General features: G+C 50.7%; 1 protein-coding gene across 1 annotated transcript; it reads right to left on the reverse strand.

Annotated features, from left to right (window-relative positions):
• Positions 1-5,489: 5,489 nt before the first annotated feature.
• On the reverse strand, positions 5,490-15,805 carry LOC136582906 (uncharacterized). The gene is made up of 3 exons (XM_066584207.1): positions 15,719-15,805; positions 10,537-11,212; positions 5,490-7,257 (listed from the first exon to the last, which is right to left on the reverse strand). Exons 1-3 carry the CDS (start codon positions 15,746-15,748, stop codon positions 5,627-5,629), a joined length of 2,337 nt encoding a protein of 778 aa, XP_066440304.1. The 5' UTR covers positions 15,749-15,805; the 3' UTR covers positions 5,490-5,626.
• Between the last annotated feature and the right edge of the window lie 810 nt (positions 15,806-16,615).

The raw sequence follows: 16,615 nt of genomic DNA on the forward strand, positions 1-16,615 counted from the left end.
ATGGCGCTCCTTTTTTTCTGCGGGCCGGTCCCACAACGATACCAAGTCTATATATATATATTTTAGGCTTCTCCATATTTGCACAATAAAACCCTTTTTTGGAAAATATTTTTTTGCATGCTTGTGATCAAAGTCTGATTACTTTTGTACGTTTCCACGGACGGAGATCTGCGAAGGCTTTTTTTCGTGCGATGAGCTGTAGTTTTTATTGGTACCATTTTGGGGCACATGCGGCTTTTCTGATCACTTTTATTGCGTTTTTTTTTAGAAGTCGAAATGAACAAAATAAGCATTTTGGCTGATGTTTTCCTCTTTTTTTAAAGTAGCGTTTGCTGTGCAGCGTAATAAGTGTGTTCAATTTATTGTATAAGTCGATACGGATGCGACAACACCAAACATATGAATGTATGAATTTCTTTTTTTTTTAGGGGACTTGAAGCCAACATGCTATGATTGCTATAATACACTGCAATACTTCTGTACTGCAATACATTATTTCTTATGATAACGATCTTAGGCCATGGCAACCCATTGATCACTTGGGAGGGGGCCAATGATCTCTGCCAATTACTGAGTGTAAGTGTTCCCGCCCTTCTGTCAGACTCCGGTTTCTGTTCCGTTGTGTTTCGTGATGCTTCTATTTTCAAGGCTTATTGGGGCAGATTAACGTAGATCAATGCACCACAACTCTGACTTGTGACGTGCCAATACTGACATACAGCGCAGGCATCTGTTTTAGACACATCCGCGCTAAACCCAGCAGGTGTGCCGGTGAGGATATTTCACGGTGATGCTAACCATAACGGTGTGCCTATTTAAAGGGCCACTCCAGTGGAAGCACATTTTCCATCTCTGCCCCCCTTACCTGATGTCACACTCTGGCAGTCACCTCCATGTATTCCAGCCACCTTCATGCAGTGCAGCCTCCTGTCTGATGCTTATCAGTCACCCTCTTGTCGATGAGATTTTTTTACCTTCACTTTCAAATCAATCCCATGATGCATCAGCACAGCATTAGCTAAGAGGCTATACTATTTGTGGGGTAAAAATTTAATTATCATTACTTTCTATATTCACCTAAATAAGCTGTCAGGAAGATGAGCTGTGATCTCCTCTATTATACCTGTGTGATCATCATCAGTAACTGTGACAGCAGTGCCCACGTCCTCTTCTAGGCAGTTTCTGTCGTAAGGGTCCAGAATCACACAAACTGGTAAACTGAACACATAAATCCAAGTAAATCTGAGGCCAGGAGTTTCACACAGTAAGGCCTCATGTCCACGGGGAAAATCGGGCCCGCTACGGATTCTACATGTAGAATCTGCAGCGGGTCCCTCCTGCCCCGCGGACATGAGTGCTGAAAATACAAATAAATGACAATAAACTCACCTCCCATCCGCTCCGTTTCTTCTCTTCGCGGCGGCGTCATCTTCTCTCGTCGCGGCCGGATCTTCATTCTTCGGCTCGGCGGATGTGCACGATGACGTCGGTGACGTGCCCCGCGCATGCGCCGGGCCGAAGCAAAATGATCCGGCCGCGGCTGAGAGAGGATGGCGCGGCGCCGAAGAGAAGAACCGGAGCGGGTAAGTAAAATGTGATTTTTGTGTCCCGCGGATCCGGACGGCTTCCATAGGCTTCAATAGAAGCCCGCGGGAGCCGTCCCCGCGGGAGACCCGCATGAAAATGGAGCATGGTCCAGATTTTTTCATGCTCCATTTTTTTTAAAATCACTTTTATTGACGATCCGCGGGTATTTATCTACCCGCGGGTGGTCAATGCATCCCTATGGGGTGCGGATCCGCGCGCGGGAGAAGAGTTAAAATCCGCTGCGGATTTTAATTCTTCTTTTCCCCGTGGACATGAGCCCTAAGAAATAACTAACCAAGATAACATTGGCTCACTTATATATACTGGGGGGAATAGCTACATCATGGATGAAATGAATCACTGAAGTGGCCCTTAAATACAATGAAAATGAGGGACTCATTGACTTTTATGAGAGAGTGTTGTGGGTATGCTCTGTGCAGGGAGGAGGTGAGCTGTGACCATAACACTGAATTCAATGGGAATGTTGTGGGCATGCTGTGTGACCTGTGCAGGAATGACATAAGCTCTGACCATCACCTTGTATAGGAGTTTAGTGGGCGTGCTGTGTTACAAGTGCAGGGAGGAGGTGAGCTGTGACCATCATCTATTGACTTCTATGAGAGTGTTGTGGACATGCTGTGTGACATCACCTACTGTGGAAGGTTCCCTTAAAGTCTCCATAACGGATATTTACGCCATGATCATGCAGCCACAGGAGCTTTACCAGTGCTGTCACCACGGGAGCCCAGCTGGGACCAGAGGCAAGCGCAATTGGGGGACACAGACGTGATACCATGGCAGCTGGAGGCCTAACAAAGACTTCTGGACGTGCCGCGGTTGTATAACTAGTTTGTACGGCCTAATAGATTCCCTTACCGTCGTAGATTCCTGAAATTATTAGCAATATCTTGGAAATTGAACGTGCGTTATAAGTGTTTCGGGAAGATCATTTGTTGTAATCCAGTAAATATATGTATATTGATATTACATACTGTTAGGGTGTGCTGCTGGGGTCTGTTGTACTACATGGGTTTCCAGCAGCACAGGCCCCACCGGAGTTGATTGAGCCGGCTGGGTGTGAATTGCTCCAGCCAGCCAATCCCCCAGGTCTGCTGCTCATATATATCAGCTCCTTTGCTAGGAGATCATGGTCTTTCCTGTTTGTTCAGTATGTTTAGGTGTGAACAGTGTCATGTTCCTGCATATCTGTGCAGGTTTCTGTTCGTGTGGTTTGTACTGTGTCTTGCTGGTGACCGTTTATCATATAGGATTAAGTAGGTCCCTAGGTTCCAGTGCAGGGCAGTCCCTATCAGGACAATCGCTCCACATGCAGGAAGGTTTCCTGGGGTTAGTTGTCTCGTTAGAGTAAGGACTCATGAGACAAGGACCTTGAAGCGGTCTTGCGGGCTTAAGTATCTTGGCCAAAATACAAACTAATACTTCGTACATTCTATAGTTATTCCATCTGGCTATATGTGTGGGTATGCAGGTGAGTGTTTTGAGCACATGTCAGACGTTGGTTTATGTCTGTCCGTGAGTATGGAGTCCAGTTCGCAGTTCTGTGGTTCCGTCTGAGTTCGCCAGTTCGTGGGTGTGGAAGACGTAACATATATAAGACTCTATTCATTTCTAATTTATCTAATGATAGATATCATTAGAGAATTAAGAAATTAATAGTCTTATTATGTCAATTAAAAATGAAGAGAGTGTGCAGGACAGCTCTCCGATGGCGGAGCAATGCTGTCCCACATAGTGTTAGAAGCATGTGTTGGACCTCGCCTGACATCAGGAGCAATGCAGGTAAATCTGAATGTCAGACGAGGTCCGATACTGGATTGGAAAGGGTTAAATGCGCAGGTGACCTTATGCCAGGACTGTGACAATACAGTAGAAGCAAAAACATGTGGCTACTGCAATACTAAAAACATTGAATATCTGAATTAATTTAGCAAAAACTGCCTAAAAATGTTGGGCTCTTACTGCACATTGTGATTAAAGTATCAGTCTGTCCGTGTAGGGTCTCATCTCCATGGGGGGCAGATGGGCTCGCATATTTTGAACACAATGCGCACTAAGAACTTTGCATTTTTATTGGTTAATGAATATAACACATATACAATAGTAACTCTGATCTGAAGTGTGTGACGTTTTTTTTGCTTGTGCCGTTTTAGACCTAAAGGGAAGAATGCTTCGGTGCGCGGAGTTCACTGAAAACGTTATTCTAGCACAACCCCGATTCCAAAAAAGTTGGGATGCGGTGTGAAACGTAAAGATAAAAGAATGCATTGATTTGGAAATCTCCTCTAACCATGACTTATTCCCAGCCGAACACATTATATGTATATGGGAGCAGGAGGGGAGGCATTGCTCCATTTTTATTTAAAAAATTAACTCATGTAGAGGTTGAAGGCAGCGACAGATCTCACAGAAGTTGGGCCGGGGGAAACAAAAGGCTGGGAAAGTAATGTAGCTAATTTAGAACTTGATGGAAGCAACACATCCTCAAAAAGTTGGGACAAAAAGCTAGAAAAATGGAACTAATGAAAAACAGCTGGAGGTTTACTTTTCTACTAAGTCACATGACTGTATGAGAAGAGCCTGTTAGAGAGGCCGAGTATCTCAGAAGCAAGGATGTCAGAAGTTCACCAATCTGTGAAAAACTATGTAAAAATTGCGCAACAAATCAACGCAAAATTGTGGAGACTGAATATCTCACCATCTACAGTACATAATGTCTAAAGATTCAGAGAATCTGGAAAAATTAATGATAACAAGCTGTCTGTTCCCTCTCCTCTGGAGTCCGCAGGACACGGCATCCGTGGTTTCCAAAAAGAATGTCACATTTTGAGTCTTCTGACCACAGAACAGTTTTCCATTTTGCCTCGGTCTATTATAAATGAGCTTTGGCCCAGAGAAGACGCCAGCGTTTCTGGATTGTGCTGATATATGGCTGCTTCTTTCCATGATACAACGTTCCCTTACGCTTGTGAATGGCACGGAGCCCTGTATCCACAGACGATGATCACTGGAAGTATTCCTGAGCCCATGCAGTGATTGCATTACAGAATCACGCCTGTTTGTAATGCAGCGCCGCCCGAGGGCCGTAGATCTCCAGCATCCATTATTGTCCCTTGTGCACAGGAGTCTTTCCAGATTCTTTGACTCTTTTGCTGATATTATGTATCATAGATGGTGAGATAGTCAAAATCTTCGCAATTTTACGTTGAAGAACATTTTTCTGAAATTGTCCTACAAATTGTAGTTTTTCACAGATGAGTGGACCTCTAACCGTCTGCGCTTCGGCCTCTCTAACAGGCTCTTTATGTACACAGTAGGACTTAGCAGAAAACTGACCCTCCAGCTGTTTTTCATTAGTCCCACTTTTCTAGCTTTTTGTTAACTCTGTCCCAACTTTTTGAGGATGTGTTGCTTCCATCAAGTTCTAAATTAGCTACATTTTTTAACCCTTTCCAGTCCACTGTCTGACCTGTGAAGACATTAGGGTTTAAGGCTGTACAGCTCCGATGTTGGAAGACATCCATCAGGGTTCTCTTACTGTATATTGCCAGCCTCTCTGCTGTCGGAGCCTGTCCAACGTGTCACCTCATGCAGTACTGGCTTTAGCCAGCATATAGCGCCGTTGTATAACAGCAGAAAAAGAGTAAGCCCCCTAGGAAAACCAGGATACAAATTGGATTGGAAAGGGTTAAAAGAAAGGGAGAAATGTCCCCCCTTCCCCCTCTGATATGTATTCTGGCTTCTATTGTTAATAAAATACGGTTAGATGAGATTTCCAAATCATTGCCTTTTTCTCTTTACATTTATTTGTATTTTATACGGCATCCCAACTTTTTTTAGAATTGGGGTTGTAAAACAATAAAACAATGGAGCGGAGCCGTGACTAAATAAATAAATGTCAATAAAGTTTATTTAAAAAAATAAAACAATTTTTTCCTCTTTTTCCTATGGATTATCGTTGGTACATTTTATATATCGCCATGGGGAGACACCGGACATAAGCCAGTCTGTCTTGGAGGCTTCATTTCGTCCTCTGGGCCTCTCGGCTCTCTCTCTTTAAGTGAACGTTTTCGTGTGACTTCAGCTTCGTAGACTCGTTGAAGGCTTTTCCACACTTGGTACAGACGTACGGTTTTTGCCCCATGTGAAGACGCTCATGCCTGCGCAGGTTGCAGCTTTGCGTGAACCTCTTGCCGCACTCCTGACACTTGAAGGGCTTCTCCCCGTTGTGGATCCGCTGATGACTGGCCGCAGACGAACGATCTCTGAACCGCTTTCCACACACACGGCATTCGTACGGCTTCTCACCACTGTGGATTCGCTGGTGGGACACTAGGGTGGAGTGCTGACTGAAGCTTTTGTCGCATTCATCGCAGCTGAATGGCTTCTCCCCGGTGTGAATTCTCTGGTGTATAACGAGTGTGGTGTTGTCTGCAAAGCATTTCCCGCAGTCGGGGCAACGGCACGGCTTCGCTTCTTTATGGGTCCGAAGATGCTCTGCGAAAAGGGATTTCCTGAAGAACAGGTTCCCGCAGTCCATGCACTGATACGGTTTATTGGCGATGTGCGTTTTCCGGTGTAAGCGTAGCAGCGAATGTTGGACGAAGCGCTTCCCGCAGACGGGACAGACGAAGAGTTTTTCCTCTAGGTGACTCTTCTGGTGAAGCTCAAGTAGAGCCCGCTGCAGGAAGCGCTTCCCGCACTCGGTGCATTTATAGGCTTTCTTCGTAGACGACAACCTTCTGTCTTGAATCACCTTCTTACACTTGGTACATATCTTACTCTGGCCGGTGACGCAGGAGCGCACGCTCCACTTCGACGCCTCTGCTTTGTGTTGATGCCTGGTTTTGATGACCACGATAGAGAAGTTCTCCTTGCATTGGTTGCACTCTCGGCGCTTCCATGAAACCTTTTGTAATAACCCTTTTCTTTTTCGACGTTTCCCTTGAAGTTTGCCATTCTTGGCATTTCTCCTTCCTAACTCATCTGACTTCTTGCACCTATTTTTACTAGTTCGATCGGTGCCAGACGGCTCCCTGACCGTGCCGGGTTCTTTGCCTAGACTAGAAGGTTGACTTTTGGCCATCTTCTTAATCTCTGGCTCACTGCTGCTTCTACATTTACAGTATCCAACAGGTGTGCCGGCATCCGGACACAAATTTCCACACCTGTGTGAGGAAGCAGCATCACCAACACAGGTACATTGTCTCTTCCCAGGATACGTGATGATTGGCTTCTTTTGGTCTCTGCCTAATCTTTCCCCACATATTAGATTTCCATCTGTATGTTCTGTGGATTTTTCTCTACAGACGTCTTTGACTTTTGTCTTACGATGATTACCGCGTTGCGCCAGTCTCTCCGCACCCTCATCACTAGTTTTGGGATCTCTATGGTGTTGGGTAAGCCCTTTATCAGGCCCGGTTTGGTGCAGTGGCGGAGCTGTGGTGATATTATCATCCTTTGCATGTTTTTCTGTCTCCGGCACGGACGCAGGCGGTGAGCTATTCGCAGCTTCGTTACTGCTGGGAGCTTTCTGCACACTGAGCTTGTTACGAGTTTTTGATTTCCCTAGCACAACCCCCGTAGACCCTCCAGTTGACCCAACTCTTGTCTTCTTGCAGGACTGTGGGTTCTGCTTCCGGCCGTTCACATCTGTACAAACGAAATAAAGTTTATATTGAAAATAATGATACAAGTACGGACGTGGACAGACAGCAGACAACTCATCTGGGCACTTGTGTGCTCTATTAGGGAGGTCATTTAGGAAGGTTAGTGATTGAGATGGCTGCATAAACACCGCCGGAAGAAAGCAGGGCAGCAGTAATCTGTCCCGGAGCAACGGTGGAAGCTGATGACATCACTAGTCTACTTTGGTCTTTGAAAGCCAGGTGAACACTGCAAACCATGCTGGATGTACTCTCTGTGTAGGAACCTTACGTTGTTGATGGTCCGTTGTTCTCTCTGCTAAGGGCCACAGGTGGAGATCCCATGTTCCCAAAGCCCAAATGTGACAGAACTGGGATTTACTCAGGAAGGACCTGGAGATTTATGGCACCAAAACCAGCCTTAGGTTGTGGCTGTACCTGCGGCACATGCAAAGGGAAAGCTCCGGATGCCTTTGCATCACCAAACCTTAAAGTGGCAAAGCTTCAGTAAGAAGTAAGAAAAATCTCTTGTACCCACTGCTCCACCAATGTAGCAGCCGCTCCCATCCATACCATGTACTCACTGCTCCGCCACCTCTTTGTATCAGCCGTGCCTCTTGATGCCATGTGTCCACTGCACAACTACCAATGTACCAGCTGTGCCCTCCATACCATGTACACACTGCTCCTCCAGCTCTCTATACCAACCTTGTCCCTCCATGACATTTACTCACTGCACCAGCCACCCCCCCCATGTCATGAACCCATAGCCCCCACCACCAATATACAAGCTGTGCCCTCTATACCATGTACTCACTGCTACTCCACCTCTCTATACCAGCCCTGCCCCTCAATTTCATGTACCCACTGCTCCTCCACCTCTCTGTACCAGCCTTGTCCCTCCATGTCATGTGGCCACTGCACCACCAGCAATGTACCAGCCGCAACCCCACCATACCATGTACACACTGCTCCTCCACATCTCTGTACCAGCCTTGTCGCTCCATGTCATGTACTCACTGCTCCACCACCTTACTGTACCAGCTGTGCTCTCCATGTCATGTATCCATAGCCCCTCCACCAATGTACCCACTGTGCCACCACCTCTGTACTAGCCGTGCCTCTCGATGTCATGTGTCCACTGCACCACCACCAATGTACCAGCCGCTCCCCTCCATACTATGTACTCGGCCTTCCTGCTGCCAGAGACAGATTTCACATGACAACAGGCAGTGGTCAACAACTTACCATGAAGGGAGATCCTCAGTAGAAGCATTTCAGGGCATGTTTACAAGGTAAGATGACATTTTTGCTATTTAGGACATTGGCCATCGGGTAAATGTATGTTGTGGGACAGTACTGCGATCATTTGTATTACCATGTGGGCAGTCATTGAGCTATTGCATGAATCCCTTTTTCATGTTGTAGCAAGTTGTAAAGACCAAGATGGAGTCGGTCGGGATCCGGCCCAGGCTCAAAAGAAAGTGCGTAGTATCCAGCAGGAATGACCGTAATACCAAAGGATTAAGTTCTTCTAGAAAAAGGCCTCTGGTCGCGCCCGCTGTTCAGCCTTCTAGGACGCAGATGAAGCCACCATCTCTCTTGCCGGTGATTTGGCCTTCTAGGATTCGGTGAGGCCACCATCTGTCACCCCCAATGGTTCAGCCTTCTAGACCTCTTGGGTAGAATAAGAAATCCCCATGTGGTTGGATGGAAATACCCAAGAACCCCGGGGCTCGTTCTGTTACCTGTACAATTAGAGCATCATGCAGAATATTCTATGGGCGATGGCGAAAATGGAGTCTCTGTTTATCACCACAATCGGCCGCCCGCTATATCCCAAGTGTGCCTAATACAGGGGCCCGCTGGCCCTCATTTCTCATTATCGTGGACAGTCAGGTGATCCATCTGGGAGGGTTTTAATGTGTTTCTCCACCAATGAGATACAAGGTCCCGCCGCACGGTGGGTTTTAGCCCTCTTTCACGTGGGCGACAACGTTTTGCGATTTTCTCTAGATGCTACACATCGCATTATGTGACGCTCATGCTTTTCTACGGGTTCCTTCACATTTGCGATATTTTGTAGCAACACTGCGAGACGAAAACCCCACGGCTTCTGTGATATGCACACGACTCGCGATGTTTTGTAGCCCATGTTTCCCTGTGGAGCCTTCCTTTCTGAAAACGATTTTTTTGTGCGGTGTGGGGCAACTTTTACAGCCAGCTTAAAAAACATAGTTCGCTTCTCCTCCCGTGTAAATGATCCTGCTCAGCGCTTTTCATAGGAGGTGAAGCGCTGAGCGGGAAGCGGACGAGAAGCCCGCGATCCAGCGGCAAGTTGTCCAAACGCTCTGCACAAGCGCTGACGACCTTAGCGGGGACATTGGCGCTCGGCTCATGTAAAAGGGGCTTAAGACTCCTGAGGAAGTTGTCAGAAGCTGCTGCGTGGCTCCACATCATAAGGAGCTCCACGAAGTATTGAAGACATCGGTCATGTCGGTAGAAGATATAGTACTAGCCCGTTTCCCTGACAATAAGCCTTACTCTGATTTTTTGGAATTTTCAGGGAGGCTCGAAATATAGCTCCTACCCAGAAAATAAGCCTTAGCTGCATCACATTGAAAAAAAAAAATAAGGAATACGTTACCCAGCAGGCTCGGTCCAGGTCCCTCCCGCTGCTCTCCGGAGACCTGGTGCGGTTCTTGCAGTCCTCGGCCGCTCACAGAACATCACTTCCTGGTTATGGGATGCATAAATCCCACCTCCAGGAAGCGATGGCTGTGATTGGTTCATTGAGCGCTGCATTGATTGGTTCTACGACTGCTGCTCAGCCAATCACAGCCATTGCGTTGTGGAGGTAGGATTTATGAATTTGCCAATAAATGACGTTGCTCAGCCAATTCATAAAGTCTGCCTCCACAACACGCAGGCTGCGATTGGTTCTCCAACCTCTGCTCAGCCAATCAATGAAGCGCTTGTTGAACCAATCACAGCCATCGCATTGTTTCACTGAGTGCTGCATTGATTGGTTCTCGAACGCTGCTCAGCCAATCAGAGCCATCGCTTCCTGGAGGCGGGATTTATGAATCCCATAACCAGGAAGTGATCTTCTGTGGGCGGCTGTGGACTGCAAGAAATGCGTCAGCGCTCTGGAGAGCAGCCTGCTAAGTAAGTATAATAAGACACCCCAGAAAAAATAAGACCTAGTGCCTCTTTCGTGGCAAAAATTAATATAAGACAGGGTCTTATTTTGGGGGAAACAAGGCAAGTACCTAATCCTCCCTACCTGAGAGTGAGTCTGGACGTGAGCTGGGCTGTCTGCGGTGACCTCCGTCCGTCTTCCTTGTTGGTGGGGACTTTGATTGCTGTGATGCTTCTGGTTGCCTCACCGGACAGGGATTAGTGGAACCGCAGTCACTCTCACAGCCGCTGCTATCATCTCGTGAGAAACGTCCCATGGAAGTTGGTCTCCCAAGGTTACCCGACGGAGGGTCTTGCCAGGTGTATACCCGCTTGGCCTGGTAGTCTTCCCTATCTTGGAGGAATTCCTCCCTTTTCTTCAGTTCGATCTTCTTCCTGAGTTCGGTCAGGGCTTTCTCGATTTTGGCCTTCAGAGTCTTCCACTCCTCTTTGGGAAGGCGGGAAGTTAACTGAAGTTCAATGGTGGAAACCTTTTCCTTCGTCTCCTTAATGGACTTATGAAGGTAATTCATGGTCAGCACCATCAGGTCGAAGGAACACTTGTTGAGAATATTAGCGAACTGATTGCAGTAGGTCTTATCATTCTTAAACAGCGTGGGACGTAAGTGTGAGCGCAGTCCACACGGCACGAGGTTCACGCGGCGGTACTCCGCCAACGTCGTACAATGCAGTTCTTCAAAGATCAGCTTTCTGGATTCCCGTTCAAAGTCCCGTGCGCGGATGTCCATCGGAGGAACACGAAGACGCTCCACAGAGGCCACCTGCGAGACGAGAAGATGGAATCCGTATATTGTAAAAAAAAGTGTTAATATCGGCGAACGTGCGCAGAAGACAAACCTCAGGGGGTAAGACGGTCAGCGGTACATCATCCGGTCATTGGAAGGACATTCACATCCCCCTCTGTATATACCGCAGATCCACGCCACTCAGCGAGACCAATTATACGTGCGTCTAATTGTTTAGGGACAAGATTCCGCGCCGCTGACGCAGATCCTGGATGAAATGGCGCAGCATGCTGCAGTAGGTTATCTGGGTAAAGGCTGGAAAATTCCCAGTGAACACACAAATACCTTCGAGTGCGCACTCACTGCCGCAAGAGGCCGACTGTTCCGTCGAGGACCAAACAGCTGGGACCACAGCAAGGACTGTTCCGTCGAGGATCACTCACACCTATTTATGGGTTTTCAGGAACTGCGGTTTTATGGCGGTAAATGGAAAAATCCAGTTGTTGGTACAGATAATTATCTTTCCTTCATGTCCTGAACAGGACCGCGCGAGACCGGCGCCCGCCCAGACAGGAAGCGGCGCGAGACCGGCGCCCGCCCAGACAGGAAACGGCGCGAGACCGGCGCCCGCCCAGACAGGAAACGGCGCGAGACCGGCGCCCGCCCAGACAGGAAACGGCGCGAGACCGGCGCCCGCCCAGACAGGAAACCGCGCGAGACCGGCGCCCGCCCAGACAGGAAACCGCGCGAGACCGGCGCCCGCCCAGACAGGAAACGGCGCGAGACCGGCGCCCGCCCAGACAGGAAACCGCGCGAGACCGGCGCCCGCCCAGACAGGAAACCGCGCGAGACCGGCGCCCGCCCAGACAGGAAACCGCGCGAGACCGGCGCCCGCCCAGACAGGAAACGGCGCGAGACCGGCGCCCGCCCAGACAGGAAACCGCGCGAGACCGGCGCCCGCCCAGACAGGAAACCGCGCGAGACCGGCGCCCGCCCAGACAGGAAACCGCGCGAGACCGGCGCCCGCCCAGACAGGAAACCGCGCGAGACCGGCGCCCGCCCAGACAGGAAACCGCGCGAGACCGGCGCCCGCCCAGACAGGAAACCGCGCGAGACCGGCGCCCGCCCAGACAGGAAACCGCGCGAGACCGGCGCCCGCCCAGACAGGAAACCGCGCGAGACCGGCGCCCGCCCAGACAGGAAACCGCGCGAGACCGGCGCCCGCCCAGACAGGAAACCGCGCGAGACCGGCGCCCGCCCAGACAGGAAACCGCGCGAGACCGGCGCCCGCCCAGACAGGAAACCGCGCGAGACCGGCGCCCGCCCAGACAGGAAACCGCGCGAGACCGGCGCCCGCCCAGACAGGAAACCGCGCGAGACCGGCGCCCGCCCAGACAGGAAACCGCGCGAGACCGGCGCCCGTCCAGACAGGAAACCGCGCGAGACCGGCGCCCGCCCAGACAGGAAACCGCGCGAGACCGGCGCCCGCCCAGACAGGAAACCGGAACCTCACAGATCCCTTTAAAGGCAGGAACGCCCTTTTCGTTACGTGTAAACGCTCCCCACTCCTTGTATACGTAGGAACGTGACGCGCCGAGCGAGAGGTGAGGGATTCCCAACGATGAGCTGCGGTCTGAACACTTGTACCACCGCAAAAAACGGAACGCATTAGCGGTGACGTCACACGCTCGTTCAAACGGGAATCGGCCCGTGTAAAAGGGGCGCTAGATGGACAGCTGATGAGGAGGCGATAATATTCTCTGCCCGGCCAATGTACTCGTCCTACTGCTGGATCCACTTCACATCACGCGTCGTCCTGCGTATCGTATGCGTCTCACATTACTCCTCATACAGCGCCATCTCCTCACTTCTTAATGAGACGGATGTGAATATCCTTCCAATGATCTACTACTGCACTTACTAATGTGCTGAACTTAAAGGGGTTGTCTGGTTGCCAACTATTGATGGCCTACCCCTAGGACAGGTCCTAAATAGTAGATTGGCAGCAGTTTGTCATCTGAGACCCCCACTGATCAGTTGTTCACTGAGCTGATTTCTGCAGGAAACCGAGAGCTCCGTTCCCACTGTAGTGGTCAGGCTTGGTATTACAGCCCATGCACTTCAATGGGAACTTGGCCTGTAATACCAATCCTGGCCACTAGAGTGGGAATGGAGCCTTGTGCACAGCAGCCTGGTGAAGAGCTGATTGATGGGGATCCCAGGCAACAGACCCCCCACAGACTTACAATTGGTGGCCTGCCCTAAGGACAGGCCATCAATAGTATACAAATGGACAACTGCTTTAAAGGGGGTTGTCCAGGAGTGCCACAAGATGACGACCATATGTGCAGCCTGTACTAGGATGGTAGAATAGATCAGGAGACTGGAGTTGGTGTTAGGCTCCGCCCCACTCCAACGGGTTTGCCTCCGGCCCCTGCTCTTACAACAAACTCCAGTACTAGGACTTGTCAGACAGCGGCCACTGTGCGGCACTCCTGGACAACCTCTTTAACCCCTTAATGCTCCATCACCCCTGTACCAGCCATACCCTCCATGTCACGTACCCACTGCTCCATCACCCCTGTACCAGCCATACCCTCCATGTCATGTACCCGCCATACCCCCCATGTCATGTACCCACTGCTCCATCACCCCTGTACCAGCCATACCCTCCATGTCACGTACCCACTGCTCCATCTCCCCTATACCAGCCATACCCTCCATGTCATGTACCCACTGCTCCATCACCTCACTGTACCAGCCGCCCCCTCCCTCATGTACCCACTGCTCCATCTCCCCTATACCAGCCATACCCTCCATGTCATGTACCCACTGCTCCATCTCCCCTATACCAGCCATACCCTCCATGTCATGTACCCACTGCTCCATCACCCCTGTACCAGCCATACCCTCCATGTCATGTACCCACTGCTCCATCTCCCCTGTTCCAGCCATACCCTCCATGTCATGTACCCACTGCTCCATCACCCCTGTACCAGCCATACCCCCCATGTCATGTACCCACTGCTCCATCACCCCTGTACCAGCCATACCCCCCATGTCATGTACCCACTGCTCCATCTCCCCTATACCAGCCATACCCTCTATGTCACGTACCCACTGCTCCATCACCCCTGTACCAGCCATACCCTCCATGTCATGTACCCACTGCTCCATCACCCCTGTACCAGCCATACCCTCCATGTCATGTACCCACTGCTCCATCACCCCTGTACCAGCCATACCCTCCATGTCATGTACCCACTGCTCCATCACCCCTGTACCAGCCATACCCTCCATGTCATGTACCCACTGCTCCATCTCCCCTATACCAGCCATACCCTCCTGTCACGTACCCACTGCTCCATCACCCCTGTACCAGCCATACCCCCCATGTCATGTACCCACTGCTCCATCACCCCTGTACCAGCCATACCCTCCATGTCACGTACCCACTGCTCCATCACCCCTGTACCAGCCATACCCTCCTGTCACGTACCCACTGCTCCATCACCCCTGTACCAGCCATACCCTCCATGTCACGTACCCACTGCTCCATCTCCCCTATACCAGCCATACCCTCCATGTCATGTACCCACTGCTCCATCACCCCTGTACCAGCCATACCCTCCATGTCACGTACCCACTGCTCCATCTCCCCTATACCAGCCATACCCTCTATGTCACGTACCCACTGCTCCATCACCCCTGTACCAGCCATACCATCCTGTCACGTACCCACTGCTCCATCACCCCTATACCAGCCATACCCTCCATGTCACGTACCCACTGCTCCGTCACCCCTATACCAGCCATACCCTCCATGTCACGTACCCACTGCTCCGTCACCCCTATACCAGCCATACCCTCCATGTCACGTACCCACTGCTCCGTCACCCCTATACCAGCCATACCCTCCATGTCACGTACCCACTGCTCCATCACCCCTATACCAGCCATACCCTCCATGTCATGTACCCACTGCTCCATCACCCCTGTACCAGCCATACCCTCCATGTCACGTACCCACTGCTCCATCACCCCTATACCAGCCATACCCTCCATGTCACGTACCCACTGCTCCATCACCCCTATACCAGCCATACCCTCCATGTCACGTACCCACTGCTCCATCACCCCTGTACCAGCCATACCCTCCATGTCACGTACCCACTGCTCCATCACCCCTGTACCAGCCATACCCTCCATGTCATGTACCCACTGCTCCATCACCCCTGTACCAGCCATACCCTCCATGTCATGTACCCACTGCTCCATCACCCCTGTACCAGCCATACCCTCCATGTCACGTACCCACTGCTCCATCACCTCACTGCACCAGCCGCCCCCTCCCTCATGTACCCACTGCTCCATCTCCCCTGTACCAGCCATACCCTCCATGTCACATACCCACTGCTCCATCACCTCACTGCACCAGCCGCCCCCTCCCTCATGTACCCACTGCTCCATCATCTCACTGTACCAGCCGCCCCCTCCCTCATGTACCCACTGCTCCACCACCTCTCTGTCCTGCCTCTTTACCTGCTGAGGTATCAGGGCCGCCGCCATCATTCCGCCAGGTAATAAGAGATGACAACTCTACTTCCGTTTGCAGTGCATGCCGGGAGGGCGTATCCAAAAGTCCTCCCCGTAGCGATGTCACAAAAGCGGGCGGGGCTTCATGGAATATCTGTGACTGGGTGACGGGGGCGGGGCTGTATACCAAGAGGCGGGACTGTTGTGCCGCCTGTCACCGCGAAGCGCCCCGCCCCTCTGCTGCTGCCGATGTCACTATTAACCCCTTCGTGTCTTGGACTGTTTTGGACTCCACTTTCCCAACCCACCACCTCCTTGTCTCCTGCGGGGGGCGCTGTTTGTTGCCCGGCGAGCTGCGGGTTTTATCGGCACCTTTTTTGTTTTTTTTTAATCACTTTTATTGCATTTTTTTAGGTGTGAAATGAACAATTTCAGCTGCATTTTGGCTCCATTTCTCAGCGTTTGTTTTTACGGCATTTGGCTGCAGGATAAGAAGGACACGGCGGATGAAAGCGGGCAAAATGGGGAAAGCGGGCAAAATGGGGAAAGTGGGCAAAGTTTACGTTTTTCTTGCAGTTGTGTCCCGGCGGTGATGGCTGTAATAATACACTGCAGTACCTGTCGACCGCAGAGAACAGGAAGGTGGAAGCATCTCGAAAAGAGGCCGTACGATCAGGGTCATCAGACGCCGAGAAAACCGAAGCGCCAATGTGAGCCGCATCCTTTTATATGGGGTCGTACAGATGAGCGATGCGGGAATCAAACCGCCGTGCGCTCTATCTGCGTGACCTCACAGCGCCATTGTCTGCAGTGCGGTCGGCGGGAGGATCCCTGCATCCATTGGGATTTCACACTGTGGGGAACGCGGTTTGGGGGTGGGACTCACGCCTGATATCGCGCTCG

This window comes from Eleutherodactylus coqui, chromosome 11 (genome assembly GCF_035609145.1).
Source record: "Eleutherodactylus coqui strain aEleCoq1 chromosome 11, aEleCoq1.hap1, whole genome shotgun sequence".
Lineage (NCBI taxonomy): Eukaryota > Metazoa > Chordata > Amphibia > Anura > Eleutherodactylidae > Eleutherodactylus > Eleutherodactylus coqui.

Bases quoted from the DNA above. Each gene is read 5' to 3' on its own strand.
- LOC136582906 (XM_066584207.1), bottom strand. From the start codon at position 15,748: ATGATGGCGGCGGCCCTGATACCTCAGCAG. The intron at 11,213-15,718 runs GTAAAGAGGCAG...CTCGTCTCGCAG, and splicing joins CGGCCCTGATACCTCAGCAG to GTGGCCTCTGTGGAGCGTCT. The intron at 7,258-10,536 runs GTAGGGAGGATT...TCGTTTGTACAG, and splicing joins ACGTCCAGACTCACTCTCAG to ATGTGAACGGCCGGAAGCAG.